At 47.8% G+C, this 16,552-nt stretch overlaps 1 protein-coding gene across 3 annotated transcripts in view; it reads right to left on the reverse strand.

Moving 5' to 3' along the window:
- Positions 1–807: 807 nt before the first annotated feature.
- MECR (mitochondrial trans-2-enoyl-CoA reductase) overlaps positions 808–16,552 on the reverse strand; it is a 35,482-nt gene continuing 19,737 nt past the window's right edge. For 2 of the 3 annotated variants that reach the window (XM_049878519.1, XM_049878518.1), the window contains 7 exons: positions 13,910–14,053; positions 10,796–10,898; positions 9,547–9,649; positions 7,757–7,830; positions 5,545–5,605; positions 5,284–5,356; positions 808–3,805 (listed from right to left, as the gene is read on the reverse strand). In XM_049878519.1, coding sequence (XP_049734476.1) covers positions 3,645–3,805; positions 5,284–5,356; positions 5,545–5,605; positions 7,757–7,830; positions 9,547–9,649; positions 10,796–10,898; positions 13,910–14,053 — 719 coding nt within the window. In that variant the 3' untranslated portion in view covers positions 808–3,644. Of the gene's footprint in view, positions 3,806–4,560; positions 4,734–5,283; positions 5,357–5,544; positions 5,606–7,756; positions 7,831–9,546; positions 9,650–10,795; positions 10,899–13,909; positions 14,054–16,552 lie in introns of all 3 variants that reach the window. The other variant, XR_007516582.1, reaches the window with a different exon arrangement.

Consider the following 16,552-nt stretch of genomic DNA (forward strand, 5'->3'; position numbering starts at 1 on the left):
AATCAGAATCAGCTCGATGGCAATGAGGTTTTACAGGTGGTGCAACGGTTAAGTGCTTGGCTGCTAACTGAAAGGTTGGCGGTTTGAACTCACCCAGTGGCTCCCTGGGAGAAAGACCTGGTGATCTTTTCCCATAAAGATTACAACCTAGAAAACCCTGTGGGGAGTTCTGCTCTGTCACATGGGGTTATGATGAGTTGGAATGGACTGGACAGCACCTGTCATGGATTGTGTCCCTCAAAAATATCTGTCAACCTGGCTAGGTCAGGATTCCCTTGTATGATTGTTTACCGTTTTATCACTTTATGTGATTTCCCTATGTGTTGTAAATCCTATCACTATAATGTAATAAGATGGATTATCGGCAGTTATATTGATGAGATCTACAAGATTAGATAGTGTCTTAAGTCAGTCTCTTTTGAGATATAAAAGAGAGAAGCTAGCAGAGAGACATGGGGACCTCATACCACCAAGCAAGCAGTGCCTGGAGCTGAGCATGTCCTTTGGACCTGAGGTTCCTGAGCTGAGATGCTCCCAGACCAAGGGAAGACTGACGTATCACAAGGACCTTCCCCCAGAGCTGACGGAAAGCCTTCCCTGGAGCCAGCGCCCTGAATTCGGACGTCTGCTGGACGGTGAGAGAATAAACTTCTCTTTGTTAAAGCCATCCGCATGTGCTATTTCTGTTATAGTGGCACTAGATAACTAAGGCAGCACCTAACAACAAAACAAGATAAAAGCTTATTTCTCATGTAAAAATCTTGGGGTGGGCAGTCTGGGTGCTAGCTTCTTTAATCTTGTTTCTCTCTCATCCTTAATGGGGGCACCTTCTAGTACAAGCTCTAGGAATTATGTCTGCATTCCAGTGAGGAGGAAGACAGAGAAAGAAAACGGCACAGGACACATGCCAGCCATATTTTAAAGAGGTTCCTAAAAAACCAACACCAAACACAACTGCTTACCTGGCACAGGTCAGAACCTGTTAGCTGTGAGAGAGACCGGGAAATGGGTTTATTCCAGTCGGCCACGTGCGCACTTAAAAATTGTGGGTTTCACTTCTGAAGGAGAGAATGAATATTTGGGGAAAGTTAGAAGTTTATGACAAATGTCATGCTTCTATGACTTTGCTTAATACGGTCCCTTAGTCTGTAATGCTCCTGTCTCTCCCCTGCCTGAGGAAATGTAATCATCTTTTAAAAAGATCAGCTCAAAGTCACCTTGAGACCATGGCCATTTGCCCTCAGGTTGATTCCGATTCATGGTGGCCCCATGTGTGTCAGAGTAGCATGCTCCGTAGGGTTTTCAGGGCTGATTTTTTGGAAGTAGATTGCTAGGCCTTTTTTTCTGAGGTGCCTGTGATGGCACTAGAACTTTTCGACTTCCTCGTTATCAGCTGAGCATATTAACTATTTGCACCATCCAGGGTTTCCTCCAGACCCCCAAGAGTCTATACATAAACAACTCCTTTCACTGTTCTCAGGAGCCCTTCCATGAGCTCTCTAACCATGTTACAAACTGTCCTCATCTGAATTCTTTCAGAGGGGCCTGCTCCCTCGCATGGCCACAGGCTCATCGTGCTCCCTCCCTCTCACCCTTGGATTCTCTACGAAGCACCTAATCTTAACATTCAGCCCTGTGGCCTTTGGGCAGCCTCCTCTCTCTCCCAGGCTCTTTCATATTAACCATCTGTACAACTCATCTGTCCCACTAACCTAGAGGATGGGGGGAATGGAGTTAGAGGGGAAGCTGGGGCTGATCCTGAATAAGGTGCACGAGGTGGTGAATTTTACAGAGTACATGGGCTGAAGCTGAGTCCTTTTCTCCAGAGGACACACAAGTTCCTCCCAAAGGCAAGATGATTATCCGGGGCACCTGTGTACACACTAGCATGCAACAGTACACAAGTGTACTTTGGCCTTTGAAACATTTTTTCATGTCCTTCTGCTGTTTAAAATCCTTCAGTGGCTCCCTGCTGCTTCAGTGTAAGTCCTGACTTTGTGGCTCTCTCTGATCTGACACCTCCCCCGCTACAACTCAGTTCTCACCTCTCCCCACATTACACTGAATTGCTCCCAGTTCCCTGAAGGGTCAGGCTCTCAGGCCTCCGTACTCTCAAGAGTGCTGTTGGCTTTCCTTGGAACACCTTTTCCACCTCGGCTTTCAAGATCTGCTACAGACACTTCCGTCAGGAAGCCTTTCTTGACACCCTGGGGCAGAGCTGGGCACGGGGGAGGGGGGGCCTCTGCTGTGTCCTCATGGCCCTCTAAACACCCCTGTTATCAGTGGCTTCATTGTTATAATCATCTGTCTCCCTAAGCAACTTGAGAGCTGGCACCACATTTTTCATTGGTATCCCCAGCTCTAGGTACACATGAGGTACTCAGTAAATACTCCCTGAATGAGGCTTTTGAATTATGTGCACAGAGGGCCAGGCGACAAGGGAAAACATTCCAAAGTCTCTCTTCTCTGCTTTGGGTACATAGATCACAAAGCAAACATGGGAAAGTCTTCTCTGCCTGAATAAATCCTACTCGTTTTTCAGAGCCCACTTTAAGCTTCACTTCAAAGATATTTTCCCTAACCCCAAGACGACCTTAGTTATGTTCACATAGCACCTCACACGTCTTCTTTATAGCACTAGCCACTGCGGTAATTACTGCGGACCAGTTTGTTTAGTACCGGGTTTCTCAGAAGTGGCACTATGAACGTTTTAGGCCCGATAATTCTTTGTTGCGGGGAGCTGTTCTGTGCACGGTACGATGTAGCACAGCATTCCTGACCTCTGCTCACTAGATGCCAACAGCACCCCTTCAGTTAAGACAACCAAAAATGTCTCTACCCAAACCAAACCAAACCCAGTCCTGTTGAGTCGATTCTGACTCATAGCGACCCTGTAGGACAGAGTAGAACTGCGCCATAGAGTTTCTGAGGAGCGCCTGGTGGATTTGAACTGCCAACTCTTTGGTTAGCAGCTGTAGCACTTAACCACTATGCCACCAGGGTTTCCAAAAACGTCTCTAGACACTGACAAATGTCCCCTGGGAGTAAGACTGCTCTGGTTGAGAGTCACTGGTGTAAGAATGGAAGCTGAATGAAGGTGGTCCAGCCACCTGAGACCCTGCTTCCTTGGTACCCTGGATTTTGATGGCCGCAGCCTGGCATTCTTGCAGCCGGTTCTCCCTCTGGCCCAGACTAAGCTGCACACTACCCGGGAAGTGTGTCAAACCTTCCTTTCCACAAGATTCTTTTCCGTGGGCTTGGACAGCTTGAGGGCAGAGATCACTGCGTCTTACTGGCTTTTGTACCCACCCAGGCCTTGCTTTCAGGTGGTCTGGAAATGATTACAGGGGAAAAAATGCAGGAAAAGCAAGGAGGAAACTTCTTAGGGCTGTGAGATGGCAGGTGCACAGTGGTCCTTTCTGACAGGGATGTTGCTGCTGCTGCCTTTTTTTAAGGAAGTTCAGACTTTATTAGGTACGCCGAGGCTGGCCTGGGCAAAGACCTGGCTGGGATCACCACCCTCCTAGTCGGCAGTGACAGCGAGGAGAGGAGCGGCCTGGGAAAGGTTGGGGGCACTGACTGGGAGGCCTGAAGTGCGTCCTGCTGATTGTCTCCCCTTCCACTGTACTCTGGCTCCTCCAGGATCATCCCATGGTGAGAATCTGCTTTGAAGACACAAAGGGCTTCATGGAAGCTTCCAAGGCACGCTGGTAGTCCTGCAGTGGGACTTCGGAGCAGGCAGGGGCCGTGAGCTGGCCTCGGTGGATGAAGTCGCACAGTGTGAGGAGCAGCTCCCTGAACTGGTCTGTGGGAGGTTGGAGGAAGTGAGACAGAAGAACATGAGCTGGGGCTCAGGAAGATGGCATCAGGCTGCTCTGGGGGCAGGAGCTGGTGCTGAGGCTCCAGTAAAGCCCGGAGAACCCTGGTTTTTCCAGGTATAGGGGGGTGCGGAGGCAACCAGGGTGGGGGCAGGTGAACATGGGGAACTGCCGGGCAGGTGGAGACTGCCCTTCAGAGTGGTGGCTGAGATGGCTCAGACCCACAGAACTTGACTGGGGTGTAACCAGGAGTCCTGAATGATGGGAGGGACAGATTACTGGGAAGCAGGGACAGCAGAACAGGCACAGGGAGGGAGTAAGTGTGTCTGGCACACCAACTGATGTAGAACAAATGAGCTATGCCCAGGGAAAGGGTCCCTCCCTGAGAGCCCTGGACTCCCTTGGAAGCCCACGAGTTGAGGCCACCAGCATCTCCTTCTCAGGTCTGCCTAAGGACCCAATGCGGTATAGGAAAACGAGAAGTGAAGGCCTTAGTGAAGTGTGTTTTTCACAGACACACATTCATTCAACATTCAAACTTAATCATACCAATCACCTCCTGCTTAAAACCCTTCAGCAGCTCCCCAACTGCCTTTAAGATAGAGTCTGAACTCCTTAAAAAGTTTCATAAGGCCTTTGGTGATCTGGCCATGACCCAGCTGTCCAGCATCCCACCCCCTGCTCATACCTAATGCTCCAGTTTCTTAGAATCACTTTAAGTGCCCTGGTGGGTCATACTTACTCTCTGACAGACTTCTGCATGTGCTATTTTTTCTGCCTGAAACACTCCATCCACGTTACCGCTTTCCTCCCCTTCACTTGGATAACTCCAGGCCATTCTTCCGTCTCAGCTTGGGGGTCACACCGTGGGGAGCCAGCCCTCCAGGGGAGGAAGAACTGTGTACGGCTCAAGTTCTGGAGCCAGAGAAACTGGCTGTTCACATCCTGGCTGCACCAATCCCTGGCTGGTGGTGACACTGGGCAAGCTACTTAACCACTCAGACCCTCTGTTTCCTCCCCTGTCAAACAGGGCTAATAAGAGTTTAAACTATTATGACATTTAAACTGAGGCAGAAGTTAAGTAACTTGCCCAAGGTCCCACAGATAGGCTAAGCAGAGTCTATAACCAGGAATGGTAGATGCACGATTTGAACCCAGGCAGTCTGGCTCCGGAGATGTCCTCTTTACTTGGCTGTCTTACATTTCAGTCTTTCCCACTGTTAGCTCCTCAGGATGGGGGTGGGTCCTGTCTTGTTCAACACTGTGTCCCCAAGGACAAGCCCAATTTAGTCCGATAACTATTTGCTAAAGGAAGTTGTGGCCGGAGGCTATTTTCCTCCATCCTGCTATGGGGTTGGGGGCTCAATCACCTCTCCAGGCCTCAGAGTGGCTGGTCACTTCTGCAGCCGTTCTTAGGCACTGCACTCTCCTGTGACCCTTGGAGCCGAGGCCATCATCCACTCACCTAGGCTGTGATCCTTCTTCCACTGGGACAACCAAAAGCCCCGAAGTTTGAGATCCTTAAAAATGATCAGGCTCTGTGGATACAGGAAGAGCATGCTAGGGCTCGAAGGGCAAGAAGTTCAGGTACTGATGATGGATACAGATCCCACCCAACCCCAGGGACAGGGGCAGTGCCTGAGTATAGACAATTGTGGTGTCAGGGGAAGGGGCCTGGCTGAGGTGCCCAGACCCATCTCCAGGTATGCCTTCCCCGCCAGCTTACCACAGAGGCTATGATGGGCTGCTTGGCCATCCCCCCGTACGTCACCATGGTTCCTCCAGGCCTGAAGGGTCCAGAGAGAACAAAGAGTGGATGCAGGCAGAGACAGAGCCCTTCTGGAACCTGCCACAGCGTTCACACAACTATAAACTTGCACTTGGTCTAATCAGAATATTCATCACCCCACCATCTGCTGCCGTCAAGTCAATTCTGACTCATGGCGACGCCACGTGTGTCAGAGTAGAACTGTGTTCCACAGGGTTTTCAATGGCTGATTTTTTAGAAGTAGATTACCAGCCTTTCTACTGAGGTGCCTCTGGGTGGACTCAAATCTCCAACCTCTGCTAGAATTTACTGGGTGTTCACTCCGTGCCAGGTATAGCTCTAAGCACTTTACACGTATTGTCTCAGCGAACCCTCACAGTAGCACCAAGGAAGCACCACTATTGTTCTTTCTGCACTGGAGGAAGCTGAGGTTCATCCCCCACTTGTACAGCTATGTGTCTATTGCTCCGGTGAGCCTTAAACCTCCTGAGAAGAAAGGGCTTATTTTACTCCCATTTTACAGATGGAGACTCTGAGGCCTGGACCGTTTTTCATGTATTGCCTAACTTTTCATAGGTTCTCAGCTAGTAAGCAGCAGAGCTGGGACTTGAACTCAGCCATTCTGACTACCGTGCCCACACCTGTAACCTCTACGCGATGCTGCCTCCTACAGTGACAGCTTTGGGGGCTGTCATTGGAGGGTGTGAAGGGGTGTGCTCTAGAGTCACACGAACTTGGGGTCCACCCAGAGGCTCCGCTTCCTAGCTGTAGGACCTTGGGCAAGGAAATCACTCTCTCTGGGTCTTGTTTTCTTTACGTGTAAAAGAGGGAACAGACCAGTACCCTCACCTCGGTGCTTGTGGGCAGGTAAGCCAAGCACTCCGCACAGAGTCTGGTGCACGGGAAATGCTCAGTGACTATTATCACAGATCTCTGGCCACGTGACTCATGTTCCCATCTGTCCTGTGAGTTCTCAGAGGGTTATGTATTGAGGGGACTCCTACTTTAGTTGGTGTAGTAGACTGAATTATGTGCCCCCAAAAGATATGTCCAAGTCCTAATCCTTGTTACCTGTGAATGTGATTTATTTGGAAATTGGTTCTTTGCAGATATAATTAAGTTAAGGATCTTGAGATGAGACCATCCTGGATTTGGGGTGGGCCTGAAGCACTGATGTCCTTATAAGAGAAAGGAGAGGGAGATTTGAGACACAGAGAAGAAGAAGGTGATGTGCAGATGGAGGCAGAGATTGGAGTGATGCATCTACAAGTCAAGGGACGCCATGGACCACTTCGTAGTCACCAGAAACTAGGACAGCGGCACAGAACGGACTCTCCCTCAGAGCCTCCAGAAGGAACCAATCCTGCCAACACCTTGATTTTAGGCTGCTGGTGTTGAGAACTGTGGAAGAATAATTTGTTGTTTTAAGCCACCAAGTTTATGGTGATTTTTTTTTACAGCACCCCTAGGAAACTGAAAAGGGGAAAAAAAAGATGGGAAGGACATGCAACACATTGTTAACACTGCTCATCTCCCTTGGTGGTGGAACAGCAGGTAACTTTTGTACCTTAATTTTTTGTGTGTACTTTTATATGCTTTCAAAGTGTTTTGTAATAAACTTGCTGTCCCCTCTAAAATTAGAATTTCATTTTTTAAAGCTAGTACAAATTTTTAAAAGCTAATAAGTTAGAACTAAGTGAGTTCTTAGGAGTCCTGGTGGCATAGTGGTTAAGAGCTCAGCTGCTTGCTGAAAAGTCAGCAGTTCAAATCCACCAGCTGCTCCTTGGAAACCCTATGGGGCAGTTCTACTGTCCTGTATGGTCACTATGAGTCAGAATCAACTCGATGGCAATGGGTTTTTTGGTAAGTGACTTTTTAAGATGCCCCAAGCTATGAATTCTTGATTATCTCCCTATCATAGATAGTTTAGTAGTCTGCTTTCTGGACTCCCTTGGAGAAATAAGGGCGAAGAGGCCTTTTGGTCATTTACAAAGGAGAAAAGAAGTGCCCAGAAAACTAGGAGATGACTTTAGTCCTAGTTTCCTACTCAATGTTGTGCTGACCTGGCCTTGGCTTGCACTGGCCATTGGGACTTGGTCACTTGATGGTCCTCCCAGTTAAAGGCCTGGTGAGCTCTGGTGAAATGGACTTGCAGGGCTGAGGGACTTACGCTAACTGCCGCAGCAACTCTGTGGAGCTTTTCCCGCCGACACAGTTGAGAGCAAGCCGTGGCTGGGGAATGGCCTGCAAAACAAGGAACCCACAGTGAAGAAGCTACCACTCTCCATGTGGGGAAGCTGCTACAACTGCACTTCCCTGGCCCAAACCGAACCCACTGCAGTCAAGTCGATTCCGACTCATAGCAACCCTACAGGTCAGAGTAGAACTATAGAGTTTCCAAGGAGCACTTGGCAGATTCGAACTGCCAGCCTCTTGGTTAGCAGCTGTAGCACTTAACCACTACCCGACCAAGGTTTCCTCCCTGGCCCAGGGGCTGTGTAAAAAAGAGGGAGGGAAGAAAACAGGATGTTCATGCCTTTGAATTCTTTTTTCTCTGCCCAGGAAGGGTCTTCCCTTTGCCAACTTAATCCTGTTGTCTGTTATAGGACTTGGTTCAGAACTCATTTTCCCAAGCGTTATGGACTGAATTGTGTTCTCCAAAAATGTGTGTCAACTAGACTAGGCCATGATTCCCAGTATTCTGTCATTGTCCACCATTTTGTCATCTGACATGATTTTCCTATGTGTTGTAAATCCTACCTCTATGATGTTAATGAGGCAGGATTAGAGGCAGTTATGTTAATGAGGCAGGACTCAATCTACAAAATTAAGTTGTATCTTGAGTCAATCTCTTTTGAGGTATAAAAAAGAAGTGAGCAGAGAGACAAGGGGACCTCCTACCACCAAGAAAGCAGCACTGGGAGTGGAGTATGTTGTTTGGACCTGGGGTCCCTCCACTGAGAGGCTCCTAGACCAGGGGAAGATTGATGAAAAGGACCTTCCCCCAGAATTGACACAGAGAGAAAGCCTTCCCCTGGAGCTGGCGCCCTGAATTCAGACTTCCAGCCTACTAGACTGTAAGAGAGTAAATTTCTCTTTGTTAAAGCCTTCCACTACTTGTGGTATTTCTGTTATAGCTGCAGGAGATAACTAAGACACCAGGAAAATAGACAAAAGGTATCAACATTCGGTTTTGACTGACTTCATCTTCCTGAGTGCTCCTTTTCTCAGTACTTATGACTCACTTTATATCAGATGTGCTGATTACTGCTTTAAAAACGTTGTCAAGAGGTGTGTGTTCTTTGGTGAACATGTGTGAGGCTGGTCTCCCCAGGAGGTTCAGCTAAGGAAACCGAGACGGGGGTACTTCCTGAGTTTGTTCACTTAGTAGGCATGTGCTGGGTGGTGGATGTTCTGGAATGCTAACAGGGTTTAGGTCCAGAGACCTGGGCCCAGACCTGAGTCTACCATTTACTACGGTCTTGGTCAAGTTCTTTAACTATGAGTCTTGTTTCCTTACATGTAAGATAGATGATGCCTATTTTATAGAGCTGTTGTGGGGCTTATCAGCCAAAATGTAAGGTAGGTGCTCAGGAAATGTTACTTCTTTTCTTTCTCTTCCCTCTCTGTGCCTCAGTTTCCTCAGGCCCTCTCCCAGCTCTGATTCATACCAGCTGTGTGGACTGATAGGACACCATAAATATTCAAAACTGCAAAATCACACAGGGTTTCATAAACTTTTTCTGTGTCTCCTGCATCCCTCACTGCATTGCTGCCACTGCGCATTTAATACAAGCTGTTCCCTGACTCAGGGAATGGGCTTTCTCCTTCTAAGAACAGGCAAGGGGAGATTCCTGGAGGGGAACAATGAGCTCAGCCCCCAGCTTTTCTAATTCAAATCAACTTTCTTGGGGGGGGGGTACCCTGGCCTGGAAGGGCAATGTCTCTCATCCCAGGTACCTTAAAGATGTTTTTCATCTCAGGCTTTCTTAGTCCCTCCTCTGTGATGACATGCTCAGCTCCCAGATTCTTTAGTCTGTCCGTCAGCTTCTGGATGTCAGGTCTGGAAACCAAACACAATCCAAGATCCTTGGTCACACCTGCTTGTTTTTTCCACTGAAGGCTCCTAGGACCCCCCTGCTACCATTCTGAGAACTCGAGTTTCCCTTTGCTGGAGGCTGGAATTAGGTTTGAGCCAGGCCTTGAGCAGGGGCCAGCCACCTAATTTCCTCATACTCCAACATCTCTAGGCCTCAGTTTCCTCATTGGTATGAGAAGCTAGACTGGGTGATTTCTACAGCCCCTGACAGCCTAAAGGATGCTAGAAACCATCTGCGCCCTGGGAGAAAGCATTTCCCTTCCTGATTTCTTCTACTGAGGTGACAAACTCCACTTCCTTTCTCCACCTCTCTTTTCAAGGGCTCTTCAGAGTGTTGTGCATACATACTCCAGCCCCAAAGTGGGCTCCAGGCAAACAATAATTTTTGTTAGCACAACTGCGAGGACTGGGGGAACTGAAACGGTATGGACTCCCCTACTGTGCTGGACTTCATGACAAACATGGCCACATTTGAGGACAGTGAAGTTTCAGGGAACTGGATGATAGGATGGGAAGACAACAAGTCAGGAAACTGTCTGTTACTCACTTGCTGTGTCTCCCTGAGCAAGATGCTCCCCCTTTCTGAAGCTTCAGTTTCCTCATCTGTAAAACTGAGAGGACAAACCTGTCCCATCTCCTTCACATCTGTATTTAGTACACCTCAAAGTACCACACAAACACAAGGGAAAAAAGGGCCTTGGAGTAGACAGTACAGAGAAAGAATAAGGTGGCATAAAACATTCCCGATACAAACTGTGGTTTTGAAAACATGGGGTTATCACAAGAGCCTCAAAGACTCTTAGTTGTTCCGCAAGGACAGTCCCCACCTCCTTCCTGCCCTGTTTTACATTTCAAAGATTCACTCATCCTATAGCCAAAGGCCACCTGGACTGCATTTCTGGTGGATGACTCATCTGTTTCAGCTGCCAACTGTTAGCCAGCAGCTTCCTAACCATAAAGGTAGGCTGCCTGTGCAAGGGTGCCATCTGGTGGAGATGTGGGCTCCTGCAGAGCTGTAATTGGAAAGAAGTCAAAGAATTGGTACTGTTCAACACTTGCCAGGTGGCCCAGTTTGGGTTAAGTGGTCTGGAATGAGGCCTCCCCACGCACCTGTCTCTGACTACATTGATTGTCTTCAGGCCCAGGGCTGCGGCGATCTGGATGACTGCTTGCCCCACTCCACTGTTGGATGCATTCTGGATGACAGAGTCTCCTGTGGAGCCAGGAAGAGACTCAAGTCAAGTCCTACAGGTCAAGGGCCCCAGCCTGGGAAGCTATTATTGGGCAAGAGTTAGAACCCACAGGCTCAAAAGGGACCCAAGACCTGGCTGCTGAGCCTTCTAAGACCTTGAACTGTTGCTCACTTTCCCCCCAGTGCACCCAAACTTCCACAACACCCGCGATGCCTGCCAGAACTTGGCAATTCAGTCCATACTCGACATAATTTAGACCCTGTTGTACAAATGAAACGATTCGGAGCCCTGGTGGTGCAGTGGTTAAAGTGCTTGGCTGCTAATCGAAAGACTGGCGGTTTGAACCCACTAGCTGCTTCACAGGAGAAAGATGTGGCAGTCTGCTTCTGTAAAGATTTACAGCCTTGGAGAAACCCTACGGGGCCGTTCAACTCTGACCTATAGGTCTGAGTCAGAATCGACTTGACAGCAGCAGGTTTTTGGTTTGGTTTTATGTTATTTATATTAATTTATGTTAAATGATTTTATAACCATCCTCCTCTCAACTTTAATGTCCTCAAGTCTCTGCTTAGGTTATTTCCTTGGGTTGCAATGTTTTCCTCCCCCTCTCCCTTCTTGAAATCTTACAATAACTTGGAAACACAGATCAAGTGCAGCTCCTTCATCAAGCCTTCCTGGGTTCTCCCTGTCTATGTGCTCCCACAGCAGTCTGGATGCATACCTTCACCTGGCCGTCTTATAGGTGGTTGTATATAGCTCCTTTTCTATCAGGAGCTTGCCGGTTCTTGAGGGGAAGGGTCATGTCTTATTCTCTGCACTGCTTAATAAAGGTGCACTGCCTTGAAATGAGATTAGAACGGTACTGGAGAAGCTGGCAGCCCTGGAAATAGGGTTCGGCAGACAGTTTATGGTCAAAGCCCCGGCCTCGCTTTGGAATTGGCCAGCGGCTAGTATAGCATGCTGGGAAAAATGTGGGCTGTGGAACGAGATGGACCTGGGTGTGAGTCCCAGCTTCACCACTTACTGTAACTGAATGAGACAGGGCAAGTCACGACTTCTTTGAATTTCAGTTTCCTCCCCATAAAACCGGAGTCCTGAGAGCACCAACCAGTGCTACAATTAAGGTCCAATGCCACTGTGTCCAGGAAATGCTTTGTAAAACCGGAAATGCTGTTTTTGGGAGGGAGCAGGGATCTGGTGCACATTGGAGTGGAACTAGAGAGAGAGGACTTCCTGGAAGGAGAAAGCCCATCCTCCTCAGCCAGGGGGCGGCATGCAGATTATAACCCATTAGTGGGTTATGAAATCCATCTAGTGGGTTGCAGTTTTTTTTTTTCTTTTTTTTTACTAAAATCAAGGAAAATAGAATAAAAAAACAACAGAGTGTATTACATATAAACCCGCTGCCATCGAGTCGATTTTGACTCACAGAGTAGAACTGCCCACAGGGTTTCCAAGGAGCAGCTGGTGGATTCAAACTGATGACCTTTTGGTTGGCAGCTGAGCTCTTAACCACTGTACCACCAGGGCTCCTGCATTATACCTAGTAAGGGTAAATATTGTTCCTTGAAATTTTGGTTTCATTCATATATACACATTCACAGTTGCAATGTAAAATGTAATTCTTACTATACGTCAAGATCATAAGTTTGTTTAACGCTGATCTAGCCCTTGCCACATCAGCCATGAGGCAGAAAATTGGAGAGGTGCCCAGTGGGCACCTTAAGTGGGGTGTTGTCAGCATGCTCAGATCTGTCCAGCACAGCTGCAGCTGAAATCAGAGGTGCCTAGTAGGGGGTGTGATGCAGGTGACCAAAGTGTCTGCTGCACTAGGGCTTGAGCAGGGGCCAGCCACCTAAGTCTACCGGGCTTCAACATCTCTTGGCCTCAGTTTCCTCACCAGTATGAGAGCTAGACTGGGTGATTTCTACAATCCCTGCCAGCTCAAGGATATGCCTTGTGCACAAGGGGCAACCCCAGGGGACAGTTAATGCCCCTTGGAGCAACTCTCAAAACATGGGGGATGGGAGTGGGTGGATAACTGGTCCCGCCTCCTGTTCTTTGTAGGTTAATGCTGAGGTGGATTCTATAAGGTTCCTTAGAGGGTCCCAGCAGGACTGAGGCATGGTTGCCTATAGTGGTAACTACCTTCATTGGTTTTTCCTCCTTCCCTGTCTCATTCTCCTTATTTCCTCACTCCTGCTTCCTGAGATCATCTCCCAAATGAACCGTCTGCCCCCGGTCCTTGTCTTAGGCTCTGCCTGCAGGGGAACCCCAAATAAAACACTCACTTACTTGCGGGTGATCTCATGCAAGTAACTTACCTCTTGGAACCAGTTTCTTCACTTATAAAAAGGAATAAGGAAAGCAGCTGACAGTACTGCACTGTATGGCAGGCACTGTGCTAAGTGTTACACTGCAGTGTTTCAGCTAATCCTTAGCATTCCCAATTCTCCATTTCATGGGTGAAAAATCTGATGATTTGAGAGGCCAAGTCACAGAGCTAGGGAAAGGTGGAGCTTGAGTTCCGATGTAGGTGGTGTGACTGGTGGTCTGGCTGGAGCTCTGTGCCAATGACAAAGACATCAGCCTCGCTGCACAACTTTGAAGGTTTAATGCATTCAGTTGGGGTAATGCATGTAAAGGTACTTAATGTAAACTGCAAAGTGCTATAAATGCTGGATGGAATTAACACCACCAACTTCAGCAGTTTTTTCCAAACAGAGACTGTGTCTATCCCCTGCTTTAGATCCCTGGAGCTTAGCACAGCTGAATACATTTTTGCTGAATGAAAGAATTCCACCCCAATCTCTAGGGAATGTGATCCTTTGCAGTTTTCAAGGGTGTATTCCTCATGAAGATTCAGCATGTTTTTCCAGGAATCAAGCTCCATCTTTCTAAATAAAAGCAGCAACAGCAGGTTTGGTCAGGTTAGAGGCTTCTCTTCCCCACGGACCCATCGCTGGGAAGTTCCCATGGCCTCAGGGTCAGGATTTGGCCATACTGCAGTGGGAGAGCCTGAGGGGCCTACCTGGCTGCAGCTGCTCAAAGTCCATCAACATCCTGTAGGCTGTACAGGGATTGACACCCAGGGTGGCAGCACTCTGAAGAGGAATGTCACTTGGAACTTCGATCAGTGCTTCTTCACTGAACACAGCCTCGGTCCGCCAGGTTCCTGCATAAGGGAAGGAGTCCAGAGTAGTGAGGAAGGGCCTCTGTCCACCTCCATCCCTAGTTCACCCTCCTCAGTATGGCAGACATCAAATAATACTTAGAGAAAAAAAGAAAATCTTGAAGTCTCTTTTAATACCTTTGAGTCCTTGTGACAATCACATAAGGTCAATTTTGTTATTCCTACTGTACAAATGTGGTAGCAAAGGTTCAGAGAGGTTACCTGATTTATCTAATGTCACACAGCAGATCTCCAGCAGTACTGGATTCTGAGGGGAGGAGAGTAAGCTCATCCCAGAGCAAGAAAAGCTGAGCAAGCCCCCCTTTTCTATTCAGTCCTCATTCATCTCATCTAGGTGTGTCTGTGAATGTGGTTTTACGAAAAAGAACATGAAAGTAGGACTCAGTAGGCCTAGGTTTGAGACCTAGCTTTGCTACTCTGCTATGTTGAACAAATTCCAAAATCATATGGAGTCTCGGTTATACTAATTTGTAAACAACAATGGCAATAACAGCCTGATTGGCTTCCTCTAAGAGCAGTGTGCAAATCAAATAAGGGAAGTGAAAAAATCATGCCAACTGGAAAGAATCATTGACCCCCATCCCACATTCCAGTGCCAGACAACAGAACTACAGAATGTCATCACTCAGAGGGCCCTCAGAGTGACACATTTAAACTCCTCATTCAACAGAGGTGGAAACTGAGGAAGGGATTTGTCCAGAGCCACCTGGCTAATCTGGGCAGAACTGGAGCTAGAACCCAGTTATCTGGGCTACCTCCCTCCCATCTACAGATATTTATTCTGCACCTACTCTCAGCTAGGCACTCTACTAGGTGTTGGGATTAAACAGTTGAAAAACACACACACGTTCCTTGGTTTCACAAGGATTTCATTCTAGTGGGGTAGGTGAAAAGCAAACAAGAAAACAGATAAAAAGAGAGAGAGAGGGTAATATAGCAGAGAGAATTACTTTAGATGGAAGCCAAGAAAGGTTCTTGGAGGAGGTGACCTTAAGCTGAGAGTAAAGACAGAGATACCAGCCACTCAAAGAGGAAACAAACGTTCTAGGCATAGGGAAAAGACTCCGAGGCAGGAAAGATATAAGTACAGAACTGGAAGAATACACACTTGTGAGCAGAGAGTAATGGGAAGAGGGACTTGAGATGTGGCTGGTATGGCATGGGCTAGCTCAGTGTTACACAAACTTTCATAATCTTGACCCATAGTGGGAATTTCATTTTACACTGTAACCGTGTGTGTGCATGTGCATATAAAACAAAAGCTTCACAGGACAGTATTTACCCTTACTATGTGTGATGTAGGAAACCCCGGTGGCGTAGAGGTTAAGTGCTACAGCTGCTAAGCAAAAGGCCAGCAGTTGGAATCTCCAGGCACTCCTTGGAAACTCTATGGGGCAGTTCTACTCTGTCCTATAGGGTCGCTATGGGTCGGAACCAACTCGACAGCAGTGGGTTTGGTTTTGGTATGTGTGATGTGTTCTAATTTTTTATTCTCTTCTGCTTGATTTTAAGTTTAAAAAAATATGCTGCTTGCAACCCACTACATTGACTCCACTAATGGGTCACAACCTGTAGTCTGAAAACCACTAGGCTCATGCAGGGCCTGGCAGGTCCTAGTATGGAGAGTGGGCTTTATGTTGTGAATGGAAGCCTCTAACAAGCTTTAAAAGGAAGACAGATGATTGGATTTATGTTTTACGATCACTTCGTTGGTGTATGGAAAAGGTGTGGAGTGTGGCTGGTTGGGGGGGAGAATGGAAGTGGGGAGACCAATTAGGAGTCTTTTGCAGGGGCTGAGATGCAAGCTGATGGTGGCCTAGAACAACAGTTTGGCAGTGGGGATGAAGACAAGTAGATGGATCTGAGTCGTATCTTTGAGAGAGAATCAATAGGACTTGATGAGGATTGGGTGGGGGTGACAGGTCCTCACTCAGTCCAGTGGGAACCAGTATAAAATGCAGGTGAAGAGGACAGACCTTAGCATCAGACACAAGCAGATTCAAGTCTTGCTCCTCCACTTACTCCTCTATCACCTTAGTGAAGTAGCTTGGAACCTGTTGGCTCCAAGTGTCTGGTGGCTGTGGTGTCTCAGGGACTCTAGGCCTATGGTACCAAAGCTCTTGAGAGCATCCACTTGCTATCCAGCTGCTGGGGTTCTAACAGTGCCTGGACCTACATGGTCAGCTGTGGAAAGCAGGGGCAGCCCAGGTGATTACTAACTGACCTGCAGGAGGGGGAAATGACATGGGCTTTAGGGACCAAGAATTGGAGAAGGGAGGCAGGAACAATATTAAAGGTGTTTCAATCCCAAAGTAGGCCTGTGACTGAGAAAATAATACTGAGAAGCTGAACGGGGGGCCATTTGAACCATTGCTCTTGGATCCAGGAGGTGCATTTTGCATTCTCTGAGCTTTACCCAGCCTGGTTTTCAAATCTTCAATGTCATCTTTTATTCAACAGCCTCAGTCACCCAGGCTAACA

Source organism: Elephas maximus, chromosome 3, assembly GCF_024166365.1.
Source record: "Elephas maximus indicus isolate mEleMax1 chromosome 3, mEleMax1 primary haplotype, whole genome shotgun sequence".
Lineage (NCBI taxonomy): Eukaryota > Metazoa > Chordata > Mammalia > Proboscidea > Elephantidae > Elephas > Elephas maximus.